General features: G+C 34.7%; 1 protein-coding gene across 3 annotated transcripts in view; it reads right to left on the reverse strand.

Moving 5' to 3' along the window:
- Positions 1-216: 216 nt before the first annotated feature.
- The window catches only part of MMUT (methylmalonyl-CoA mutase), a 35445-nt gene continuing 21694 nt past the window's right edge, over positions 217-13967 (reverse strand). For all 3 annotated transcript variants that reach the window (XM_006931792.3, XM_045057631.1, XM_045057632.1), the window contains 4 exons: positions 11354-11485; positions 10032-10179; positions 6113-6280; positions 217-549 (listed from right to left, as the gene is read on the reverse strand). In XM_006931792.3, the coding sequence (XP_006931854.2) occupies positions 421-549; positions 6113-6280; positions 10032-10179; positions 11354-11485 (577 nt within the window). In that variant the 3' untranslated portion in view covers positions 217-420. The remainder of the gene's footprint in view (positions 550-6112; positions 6281-10031; positions 10180-11353; positions 11486-13967) is intronic.

Genomic DNA, 13967 nt, shown 5'->3' on the forward strand with positions numbered 1-13967 from the left:
TGTAATTATTTTATTCATATATCAATTTTATTTTATCATGCTCAAGTCAATATAATGCTAAACTGAAGAATGAGACTAATCAGAAACTTGGGGGAGGGTAAAGTTTAATTTTTTTTAAATAGAAAAATAGTTCTGTAAGAAATACTTCAAATAAATATCATGATTTTCTGAAATAATACCACTGTCTAGAGTTTCTGATGAAGTACTGAGCATGTATTATAGAGTTTTTAAGTATATTTAATTTTTAAAGTGAAACTGTACATACACACTTATAACATCACAAAATTCTTAAGTCAGGTATTTTAATGTAGTTTTAAGAAAGTACGTATCAGGGGTTGAATTAAATTGAAGACACAGTTTTACTCTTTGACCATCATTGAAACACTATTCTAGAAAAAAAGCTAACTCAAAAAGAGGATGTTACACAGATTTCTGCTTCTTTTCCAAACACTTCTCAATATCACCAAGCACTTGAACGGCAGCCTTTGGAATTCGAGTCCCAGGACCAAATACACTGGAAACTCCGACTTCAAACAGAAATTCATAATCCTGTTGAAAGAATTTGTTTAATTAATAAAAGAGACAATATTTAATTTCAAGGAAATGAAACTAAAGGGCAATAAATGCTGCCCTTTCTTTGTCCCTGATGCCCCCAACTGTCTCAACTGGTACACTAATGGCATCTGGGGTTGAAAAATTCTTCCTTCACTGGGATTGCTAATAATAGCTGCCAGCACCCCTTGTACTCGAAGTCATTAAAAGAGCAAAGCATACTCTGCCCCTTTTCCAAATACCCCAGTGTGTGGTATGTGGTAGGAAGTTGTATGAGAACTTCTGAGCCCTAAGCCGTATAATTTCTCTCACCTAAATTTTTACTACTTGTCATTATTTGTGTTCAATTCAGTATCACATTATAGGTTTGAGCTTATAAGGCTATTTATTTCCTCTAAGGTATTTTGTCTGCAACTCGTGAATGGTGATACTCTTCTTTTGGGGAGTGTTTTATTTTGTTAATTTTTTTTTTTTTTTGAGTATAGTTGACACACAATGTTATATTAGTTTCAGGTGTAAAAAAGTAGTGATTCAAGTTTATACACTATGCTATGCTCACCACAAATGTAGCTATCATCTGTCCTGTTATATCACTATTATCATATTATTGACTATATTCCTTATGCTGTCTGTGTCTTTCATTACCTTGACTTATTCATTCCATAACTGGAAACCTGCATTTCCCATTCCTTTTCACCCATTTAACCCAACCCCTACTCCCTCCCCTCTGGCAACCACCAGTTTGTTCTCTGTATTTATAGGTCTCATTCTGCTTTTTATTCACTCACATATTTTTTTAGATTTCATATATAAGTGAAATCATATGGTATTTGCCCTTCTCAGTCTGACTTATTCCACTTAGCGTAACACCCTCTAAGTTCATCTATGTTGTCATAAATGGCACAATCTCATCCTTTTTATGGCTGTGTAATATTCCATGTTTTTAATATACACATACATACACGCACACATATTCAATACAATTTGAATCTTTTTCAGTGAGACTACAGCCATATATTTGTATATAAAAATATTTAGGTGTCATAATGATTTCTTTTGAAAATGAAACCCTTCACACCCCACTGCTTCCATATCTTAGCTACTGCAAATAATACTTCAATAAACATAGCAGTGCACATATATCTTTTCTTATTAGTGTTTTTGTTTTCTTTGGGTGAATGATGCTGCTTTGAATTTGGCTTTGTGAAGAAATCAGATTTTCTGTAAACAAAGATTAGCTCATTTAAAAACAAATTCTCCCATGTTGCTGTTGCTATTTGTTACTTTATTTTAAACAGTCTGAGTGAAAAGATTCCCAGGACACAAATACTGCTCCAGGCTGTAGTCTGTTTAAAAGTTGGAGTATCTGTAGCTATAACATTGAGTTTTAGGATATCCTCTAAATCCCTGATCCTTATCCACAAGGGTGATCACATATCCTAGGACATTCTGGTTTGTGCTTATTGTTGCAGTACCCTCTTTGTTTTTAGGAGTCCTTTTTCTATTGAGGTGTAATTGACATTTAATGTATTAGCTCTAGGTGTACCACATAATGATTCAGTATTTGTGTATATACTGAAAAACGATCAGCACAGTAAGTCCAGTTAACAACCATCACCACACATAGCTACAAAACTGTGCATGTGTATGTGTGTTGAGAACTTTTAAGATTTACTGTTAGTAAGTTTCAAACATGCCCTACAGCATAATTAACTATAGTCATCACGGTGTATGTTACATCCCTATCACTTATTTATTTTCATAACTAGAAATTTGCAGCTGTTGACTACCTCCACTCACTTTGCCCATCCCCTTTCCCCTTGCCTCTGGTAACCACCAATCTGTTCTTTGTATGTAAGAGCTTCGGTTTTTGCATTTCTTAAAGATTTGCATATAAATGAGATCATATGGTATTTATCTTTGTCTAACTTATCTCACTTAGCATAATGCCCTCTAGTTCCACCCATGTTTTCACAAGTGACAAGATCTCATTCTTTTCTATGGCCAAATGATATTCCATGGTATATATATATACCACTTCTTTATCCATTCATCTGTGGATGGACACTTAAGTTGTTTCCATATCTTGGCTATTGTAAATAATGCAGGAAAAACAGAGGGTACATATATCTCTTTGGGTGTTTTCTTTCTTTTTTTTAAATTTTTTTTAATGTTTATTTATTTTTGAGGGGGGGGAGGGGCAGAGAGAGAGGGAGACACAGAATCCGAAGCAGACTCCAGGCTCTGAGCTGTCAGCACAGAGCCTGACGCGGGGCTGGAACTCACAAACTGAGAGATCATGACCTGAGCTGAAGTCTGATGCTTATCCGACTGAGCCACCCAGGTGCCCCGAGTTAGTATTTTCATATTCTTTGGATAAATACCCAGAAGTAGAATTGGTGGATCCCATGGCAGTTCTATTTTTAATTTAAAGAATCTCTGTACTGTTTTCCACAATGGCTGCATCAGTTTTGATCCACACCAACAACTCACAAAGGTATCCTTTTCCCACATCTTACCAACATTTGTTATTTCTTTCCTTCTAGAAAGAAGAATAGCCATTCTAACAGGTGTAAGGTGATAACTCATTGTAGTTTTGATTTGCATTTCCCTGAGGCATCTTTTCATGTACCTGGCTGGCTACCTGTATGTCTTCTTTGGAAAATGTCTATTCAGATCCTCTGCTCATTTTTTAATTAGACTGTTTTTACAGCACCCTTTTTAATAGCACCCATATTTGTTCTCAAAAGTGGTCACATTTAGATGACAAATTAAATGGTCATGCTAATTATCCCCGATGACTTTTTTGCTGTTTCTTTTATCTCCTTGTAATACTCTTACAATATTTTAATTCTTCAATGGTACTTAACACATCTTATTTAACTTTTCTTCTTCTAAGTCTGAACTTCTAAGGGCAGAGAACATTTCTAATCATTTTTATAACCTCAACATTTGACACATTAAAGATACCTCAAACACATCATTATTCTTGGGCAGGTGCTATAGATTTAAGATTTCATAAAAAAACTTGACGAAACAATAACAATGATCTCCAAATTGGGGATGGCCAAATGGATAAGTTATTTCATTCTATCTTTCCTAATAATGCTATGAACCATTTATTCTCTCACCTGACTTGTGGATTTGGAAGGTGAGCTCACCTGGAAGAGGACCGTGAAATATTGCAAATGGAGAAAGGCTTCTTACCTAAGCCTTAACACAGCCTTATAAAATATACTTTAGTGAGGGGATAAAATGTGAGAAACAAGTAGATCTGAGTAAAGGGTATACAGGTGTCCTTTGTACTATTTTTATTATCTATTAGTTTGGAATTATTTTCAAATAAAAAGTTGTTATTTTAGGGGCATCTGGGTAGTTCAGTCAGTTAAGTGTTGGACTTCGGCTCAGGTCATGATCTTATGGTTTGTGGGTTTGAACACCGTGTTGGGCCCTGTGCTAACATCTCAGAGCCTCAAGCCCGCTTTGGATTCTATCTCCCTCTCTCTCTGTCCCTCCCCTGCTCACGCTCTGTCTCTGTCTCTGTCTCTCTCTCAAAAATGAATAAACATTAAAAAAAAAAAAAAGTTGGTATTTTAAAACATCCTCCACTGAACTGGCCGGGAGTATCGTATTGCCTCCTTCATGAAAGAAGTAGGCATCACGAGGCTGCTAACCTTGCTGAAAATACTTGGAAGCCACTGCTTTTAAGAAGGTTAGAAAATCCAGACTATAGTAACACATACTGGTGAGGACAGACCATATTTATTTGATCAGGCTGCAGAAATGGTGAGCTTCACAGTGGCAGTGGCTAAGTCGGCTTGATTAACTACTATATATTAGTGCTTCCTAATTTAAAATCTAAATGACTTTCAACTGAGTAAGTACATTATTTTACATATTTACTGAAAATAGTGAAAAAAATGTGTAAATGTTGATTGCTACAATTATATTATAAAGGATACTCATATTAACACACAAGTATGTCATTACAGAAAATAATCTTTAGTCTTTAAACTCATAGGGGAAAAAAAGTGTGTAAAATACCTACAAATGTTCTGAGTAATTCAAATATCCAGAGGGTTAACACAACTTGTGTGAAATATATTTCTTGAAAATGTCAGCTCACTTAGATAACAGGTTTCTGTTTTTTCTCAACTCATATTTCAATTTCAATATTTTGTGCAGCTGAACTATTTTGGTTCTTAAGTTTTAATATCATGTCTAAGAGCTTAGATATTATAGACTCTAAAACTGCAATACAGATATAAGTTTCCATACACAGACAATAAAGAATAAAAGTCCTTTATATTCCCAAATAGTCAACTATATTTGTGAAAATAATAGGCAATTAACAAAGTTTTGTGTTGACTATATCACTTTAGTATAGTGTTGTTAGAAAAATAAATAACATAGCTTGCTTGCTAGTCCTATGTTATTATCAGTGTCACAACTTCATACATATATTTTCTGATTTCATAAGTAGTATATAAGTAACTATTGTATATTCTGAGTGGTATGGAGGAAAAAAAATAGTAGACCTCGACATAAGATCATATTTCACCAAGAATTTCTGCTACTGTCTTTGTAGCATCTATCAATTATTTACTTAGAGCAATCACATATATCTTCTACCTCTGTATGTTTTCTGTTCTCAGTAAAAAAAGAAAACTTGACATAATGAAAAACTGGATTGGAAACAGACCAAATTTAGATCTTAACTAATTATTTTAACTGATAGATAAGGTAATATGTGGAAAGTATCCCCCTACCCCATTAATAAATTAATTGACATCATTGATTGTTACCTAGCATTCATTTCTCCTTTTCTAATAGGATCCACATTTTTGTTCAAGAATCCACCTCTTCCCCAGTCAGCCAATAATTTTCAGAACAGGTTGATTCTATTTATTTCTGAATTAGGATATTTTTGGCTCTAAGAAAACTATACCCCAATCAAATTAGCTTTAGTGAAAAAGAGGTTTTATAAGACCATGTAAATGATACAGCTCTGAGTTAAGGCAGTATGTATGGATGGAAACATGAAAAAAATGAACAAGGTAGCTACTCTAAGACAACAGAAGCAAGTGCTGCTGACTGGTTAACTAAAGGACTCACTTCATTACCAGGACATAGAGTGCTCACTCTATCTGTGGCTAGGGGTTAATATATGTGTTTACCATTCTTCTCTATTCTAGCTGTGAAATTTTATTACTTTTATCCTATTTCTTTTCCATCATTCTATACCAAATATGAAGGAAGTGCATCTCTATCTAGGTTACTAGTTTGCAAAGAGGTAATTCTCTCATAAAGAGAAGCTTTGCATACTGTTAAGTTAAATTATACATAATGAATTACAAGATAGTTTGAACAGAAAATACATTGCCCACTTTTGGACTCTTACTACAATTTACTTAGTAAAATCACCAGGAAATAATTTAGATCAAAATCTACAACAATTTTATCTTTAGCAAAAGTATACAGTAAATTGGAACTACATATAAACTAATATTACTCAGGATTCCCATCATAGCACTAGAAAAATGCAGGCAATGAAAAATACCTGTGGTGGTATCACCCCTCCACACATGACAAGAATATCTGGCCGTCCAAGGGAGTTAAGTTCTCTGATGAGCTCAGGAACTAGGGTTTTATGACCAGCAGCGAGCGTGCTCACACCCACGGCATGCACATCTGCATCCACAGCCTGTTGGGCCACTTCTCGGGGAGTCTAAACAATTAGAAAGTAAAGAGACAAATCATCAAGTTATTCCAAAAAGTATTTTAAAACTGTTACCTAGTAAATTAGCATTCCAAGGTTTTCCTCATTAAAAGTCTTGAAGTGACTATAACCTCATATTTCACCATTCTCAAATCATAAATACCAACTCATCCAATTGATGCAATAAACAGCAGGGCTGTATCGCTTCTAGCCCTAGAATTTATCAATTAGATTTGTTACATCAAAATATAGTTCCCCCCAAAACTTTTAAGACAAAGAATATAGGCGAAATACATTATCTATTCATTACAATCTTTGAAAAATACATCTGTTGTCTTCATTATCAACATTTATTGAGTGGTGATGCAGTTACAAGACAACATGTTATAGTATCTATGAAGAGGTAAAAGACCAAACATACGATTCAATGTGAAAAGTGAATCTCAGGTTTTAAAGTAGAATGGGAAAGAGGTATGTTAGCAAGATGGCACACTAGGAAGCTCCAGGACCTCCGTCTCCCATGGAGACACTGAACTGACAGCAACATATGAATCGAAATAACCTAAGAACGCTAGAAACTAGTTAAGGAGCTATAATACCCAGGCAAATGCATAAGCAAGAAAAGAGATGGTGTCAAGAAGGCTGCTTTTCACGCATTAACTGGATTTAACCAGTGTGGCATATACAGTCATAAAGGATATTTTCATGTATTCAATTATGAATTGAGTTACCCAGAACCATATTCATTCCCTGCAATGAGTCTGTAACATTTGCTCTTGATAATTTACATGCATTTAAATTACTTCATATAAAAGACACATACAAGTTTCTCATTGTAAATACACTGTAAACTGAGAAATTGGGGAAGGAGAAGGCTATCTCAGAAACCACTTGCACAATAAGCTCAAAAAAATTACCAAAATCTGAGAATTTTCTTAGTTTGGCAATATTTTAAGCCTCATAATTTCAGTGTGAAAACAAAAGATTCTACACTCTTGGTAATGAAGCCATATTCAAGAGTATCTCTAAGAAAATCACACAGCAGATTGGTAAAACCTAGTCTGTGAGAAATATAGCCTATGAAATTAAAACCATTAAGAAAATGTGCATATTGTTGATATTGAGTTGTTAAAAGTAAGAAACCTAATTGACTTACACATGATTGATCATTCATATCATCCATGTTACCAAAACGTATTAGATTAAAATTCCACTTAATTCAGTTCCATGCTTTATGCTTAGATACACTAAACTGTATTTTATGTCAATAAATAGTGAACATTTTAAAACTTTAAATCTAATTTTTTTTTTTAACGTTTATTTATTTTTGAGACAGAGAGAGACAGAGCATGAACGGGGGAGGGTCAGAGAGAGGGAGACACAAAATCTGAAACAGGCTCCAGGCTCTGAGCGGTCAGCACAGAGCCCGACGCGGGGCTCGAACTCACGGACCGGGAGATCACGACCTGAGCCAAAGTCAGACGCTTAACCGACTGAGCCACCCAGGCGCCCCAACTTTAAATCTAATTTTAATGAAATCAGACACAGAACTACAGGATTCTACCTTCATCTACAGATACGTTTTTCTTTTTTTTAAATGATATAGTATTATATTAACAAATTTGTGGTACTAAAAGGCAAATTATATTTTTATAAATGGCATGCAATAGGGAAATAAAATTTTAGCTCTTTGAAAAGTTCTTTTAAGTGCCAATTAATGACCATAGTTTTTAATTACTTTCATTTTATAAATATATATATATATTTTTCCCAAAAGCTGATTTTTAAATATTGGAAATGTATTATATTTGGTCAATATTTAAAACAAACAAAAAGCTGAAGTAAAAGGGAAGTAGCATATAGATAAAAAACTAGAATGAGAAAGTAGTCAACTTAAAGGAAGAATGAAAGCAATCTCAATATATGTATTTACTTAATTTAAAATATATTTGAGATGCTTAACAAAACCTACCTTAAATGTATTTATAAACTTACCTACGAACACAGTTCAAGGACATATCTCCATAAGTTCAGGCTAACTGAATTTCTTCTAGACACTCTAGAGTATTATTTAAAAATTCAAAAGGGAAAACTCTTATGGGAGATTCTACAAAGGGCGTGCCTCTTCAGGAAGGTTATTTCTTTACTTGTAAAAATGTAATCAATTTTTTAGTCTTCATCTTAGCTGACTCATCCACAGCATGGAATAATAGTACCTCCTTTTCCTTGAAATTCTCCTTCCTCCTTAGTGTTCATCCCACTACTCACTCCATTTCCTTTTCCTCCTTTGCTGCCTCCTTCTCTTTTTCCTTTTATTTGTTCAAGTTTTCATATTGCTACCCACACTCTTCATGAGAAGTTAAATGAGTTCTCATGGTTTCAAGTACTATTTACATACTGAGAAGTCTCAAAATCTTATTTATAATAGAGGCCTCTCTTCTATGCTCCAGACATGTATATCCAATTTACATGGCTGTCTTCATCTGAATGTTCCATAAGCTGATTCTCTTAAGCCTACCTCCATTCCCCATAAATAACACCTTTATTAAATTTTCTTCACGATCCTGGCCAACTTCTGCTAAGACCCTGACACTGCCTGTGGGTAAGGTCTACATTGCTTCTCACTCATTACTGAACATCTTAACTGGACTCCTTGCATCTAGGAAGCTCCTCTCAATCTGCTTAAGAAAGTGATTTTCCTGGAAAGTGAGCTTTCTAAAGTATAAATCTGATTGTCACTCTACCTAGACACCTTTGGGATAATGTTCAAACTCCGTAGAATGGCATACAATTGTAATCTACACACCACCCCAAGCACTGTATTCTAATGTTACTGAACGTCCTACAGTTACCTGAAGGCATCATGCTTTCTCACGGCTCTGTACCTCTGCACCTCTGCTCAAGCCAACGCTTTTCCTAGCATGCCTTTCCCTGCCTTGCTCTCTATGCTTCCAAAGGCACAGCTCAAACATAAGTTCCTAGGATACTTGGGTAAGTTCCTTGTCCAAATGTTAATTACAGTAATTATTACTCTGCTGTGTTTACTGATAAGTAAATCTTTCTCTGTTAGGAGCCTGTAACCTCCCTGAAGACAAAAATCGTCGTATCTTATTCAACTCAGAACCTAGCATCTGGTAGATGATCAATAAGTATGTAGTGGATAAAACTTTTACTATGGAAGTTATTACAATGTACTCAACCAAAGATATTTTGTAGAGAAGATTAAAGTTGTATCATTCTATAGAGAATTTCAGCTTCATTTACTTCTAACAAATTATTATCCTGTTGGGTCAAAGATTCTGTGACTAAATAAAATACTACTAGAGAGTAACTAAAAAGAAAACCTACCTATGAATCAAGCTCTCACTCTGATGGTTGATTTCCCTTTCAAAACATTTTTCATCAATCTGATGTGGGCTACCTTTTCCACAAATTATCAGACAAATCTCAATAAATAGTACAATAAGATCTTTGAAAGTAATCTTCAGTTTTAGAAACCTAATAACAGTTTAGTTACTGACACTGATTTTTACAAAGTGTGAGAAACAAGTACATTAACACAAATTCTATTTCTTTCTTATTTCTGTCATAATTAACTGGATTATATGCATTCAAAAATAAATTAAAGAATTTGTGGAATTCATTTTATTCTTTTACACCTTGAAAAACATCATCATGGTTTATCGTCTTTTTTACTATTTTTTCTAAATATAAGTGATTTACTACATTCTTTTTGAAGTTATCCCAACATTTTCAGTACCTGAAAAAGAGGACCTATGTCCACATCAAAACCAAGATCGGCAAATCCTGTAGCAATAACTTTTGCTCCTCTGTCATGTCCATCTTGTCCCATTTTTGCCACAAGAAGACGAGGTCTGCGACCTTCACGTTCCATGAATTTATGAACCCTAAGAAAATTTTAAAATATAACAGTTATTAAAAAAATAATAAAATAAAATAAAATACAACAGTTATATGTTAATTGTCCAAAAGTAAGATATAAAATCTATAATGTATTCACAGTAAATCTTTCAAGTTTATGTAAAAATACCTTTTTACATCCATTACTCACATTTTATGAATATCTCTATTTTACATTGAGAATTCCATTAAAGCCTGGATATGCTTACCACCTTCCCTCACAGAGGAAAGTCTGAAAGATGGCCCAGCCTGTAAGCCCATAATACTTGAGAACATCACAGTGAAGACGAGAAAATGACAATTTTTTCCTTCTTAAACCAGTCTCCAGCGTATAATATGCATAAATATTTAAAAAGAAGCTTAAAAGTGCCTTTCAGAGTCATTCATACAAATGTAACTCACTGGCTGCTTTGAGCTGTCCATATTTCACCTACCCATCACAAGCGTGAACCTCTTCAAGCTGACTGCAATGTGGTGATTCCTAATGACATATAATCAAAATACCTTCTAACTTAAACCAATAAATTTACAGCCCAGATGAAAAAATACATTTGCTTTTGTAAAAAGAAAAAAAAATCCATTTTGATGACTTTCACCTTGGATGTTTTGGTATTTATCTCATCTATAAGTAGTGACATAAAAAGTGGAAAATTTGTTATAAAAGTTGAGAAAAACAATAATCAGGAAGCTACATTTACACATGGAAAGCATGATCAATTTGTATTAATTTATAGTTCCTAATCATGCTTGACAATACTATTTGTTGTCCATTCAGTGAGACTGATTTTAATTTACGCATAGATGGTAACCAAATTATTTATTTTCAAACATGAAAATTATTTTATAACTATTTGAAAATTAAACAATTTGAATAAACTTAAGAATGTAAGTATACTATAATAAGGAGGCTGAAATTTAAGTATCTGGGGGATATGAAGCAGTATCAACGCTAGTTGAACAAACATTTGTTTTAATTAGAAACTCTTAAAGGGAACTATAGTGAAAATTGAAAATATTATTTTAGTAAACCTACAGACTAACGGGAAAGTCCATTCAAATGTTTTCCAAATGGTATGTGAGAAAATTAAGCCCGCAACTGATTCATTGGGATTATGTTCACAGAAAAGATGGCATTCTGGTTTAAGAAATCTCATTTATTACCTCTGGATAGCAAATGATATCTCTTTACTTTCTCCAAATTCCTGCCGATAGGCTCCACTGACCATACGATCATTAGCTTTATGTTCACCAAATACCTTTTTCATAGCATCTGTGATTTCTCCAACTGTACATCTAAAATATTAAAATAATAAAATAGAGGTTCTGTTAACATCATTATTTGAGATAAAAAATATTTACTTTAATATTCAATATAATAGGACACAATTTATTACCTAAAAAGTAGGCTATCAAAAACTATGGTATATGTCTTTCTCTCACGGATTTATTTTACTTAAATAAAAATGTTTTCTACTGCACTGATGAAAGATTCTTTCCTCAGATTACTTATGAAAAATGATTCTGGATGCCTCTATACATAGTAATCTTTCTCCCTCTCTCTCTCTTTTTTTTTTTTTTTTGGTACAAAAAGGTGATTGTATTAAAGCATGGGGACAGGACCCATGGGCAGGAAGAGCTGTCCTGGGATAGTAAGGAGAGACTGATTATATACTTGGGAGTTGGGGAGGTAAAGTCAAGGGGGAAGTTTCCAAAGGGATTTTCATATGCTAAAGAAGAATCACAGGGGGCCTAGCCATTGTCAACCTAAGGTTGTTTTTCCCTCTAGCAAAGCATTAACATTAGGACAGTAGGGAATTTAACATTTTTGAAACAAAAAATGGCTGACTTAAAAACTATAAATAGACAAGCATGTAAAGATTACTGAATAATTCACCAATTAACAATACAACTAGGGCAGGGGGTGGGGGGCTTGGGGAGGGCTGGGTGGCTCAGCTGGTTAAGCATCCAACTTTGGCTCAGGTCATGATCCCACAGTTTGTGGGTTTGAGCCCTGCATCAGGATCTGTGCTGACAGCTCAGAGCCTGGAGCTGCTACGGATTTTGTGTCTCCCTCTCTCTCTGCCCTTCCCCCACTCTTTCTCTTTCTCTCTCTCTCTCTCTCTCTCTCTCTCTCTCTCTCTCAAAAATAAACATTAAAAAAAATTTTTTTTAAATACTACAGGGCAAAGAGAAAGATTCCCATTGATACTTTTTGATAAAAAGTCTTTTAGCATATTCCATTCATTTGTTTATTAATTCATTCAACATTTACTGAGTGTCTAATATAGAGCAAGCATGGTAAGTGCCAGACATATGGTGACAAACAAGACTGGGGGAGGGGGAAAAGAAACCTGCTCTCACAGAGCTTACCATCTAGTCAGAGGATACAGACAATACATATGAACTCAAATCAATTAATATGGATTTCATATGATAATAAGTACTATGAACACACTAAAAAGGTGAAATCTGGTGTCTGGAAAAGCTATTCTGAAGATAATGAAGATAAAGCTTTTGAACTAAGATCTAAATAATGAAAAGGAGAAACTGAAGGGAATATAAAGGAGAATGGAAAAGTGTTTGAAAAAGAAAATACTAAGTGCAAAGGTTCTCAGAGGTAAAAAAAAGAAAACAAAACAAAAAACCAAAACATGTTCTATGTTTTAAAAATAGAAAGAAGGACACTGGGGACACAGCATAATGAAGGAAGCAGAATAAGGTTGGGTCAGAGAGAGAGGCCAGAGTCACATCTCACACAATCCTGCAGGCCATTGTAAGATTAAGTTTTAATTTAAAAGCGTGAGAAACCTCTGGAGGATTTTAAGCACAGAAATCACCTTATTTAAGAAGTTAAAACTGAAAAACAAAAATAAAAACAAAAACCCAACCCACATACTAGTTATCCTACCTCTTAAGTACTTAAAACAACATGTTAAAAAAAAAAGTTCATAAATAACAAAAGCAAAAATAATTCACCAATGACATCATGTATGGAGAGAAAATTTTTTGTGGTTCACTTGCGTTTCTGCATGTCCTATGAGGCAAAGTACTGACTGACCTTTATTTTGGGGTATCCATTCAAAGGTATCTGAATAGCTTTGGAAGCCTTGCCTACCTCTGGACAAAGAGTAGTTTTGTGTACTGTCAAAAATAAAAATGTCTATGCTCGAAAATGCATCAAACTTCTCAACCTGCAAATGAGTGACATGGATTCACTACAACAGCTTGAAATGTCCTGAGCCAGGGGAAATACACAGGATTAATACACTCTACCCATCCTGCAGGAGGTGGTGAAGGAGGCTTAGCTGCCTCTGAAGGGCTTCAGTGGGTTTTTCTGTTATCACTTGCTGAAATTCTTGAAAGGCTGGTTCATCCTTTCTCATCTAGGAATACTTTTAACCCTTTCCCAAACTTTGTTAGAAAGCTTCAGTAACTGGTCACTAAACAGAAAATTAAGTACTTATGCATTAATGAACTCTAAATCAAAGTCTGTTTGATTTTTAATACACCTTTAATAGCTCCACATGCTTCCAGAATAGGCCGGCGGGACACAACTGGACCCTGGAGTATCATGAATAATGAATGCTCTATCTGCTCAAACCCTGGTGCCATCCAAGTATTGTAAATGAATAAAATGTCTTCGGTGGCCCCGCTGTTGGGCTAGCTGGCCTACCAGCTGCACTGCATCCTGCACCACATTGTGGCACGCGAGTTCCTGGGGGTGGTGAGCCCACTACCTTTCATCCCATGAAGGAAAGGAGAGGGCTTACCCATG

This window comes from Felis catus, chromosome B2 (genome assembly GCF_018350175.1).
Source record: "Felis catus isolate Fca126 chromosome B2, F.catus_Fca126_mat1.0, whole genome shotgun sequence".
In the NCBI taxonomy this organism is placed as follows: domain Eukaryota; kingdom Metazoa; phylum Chordata; class Mammalia; order Carnivora; family Felidae; genus Felis; species Felis catus.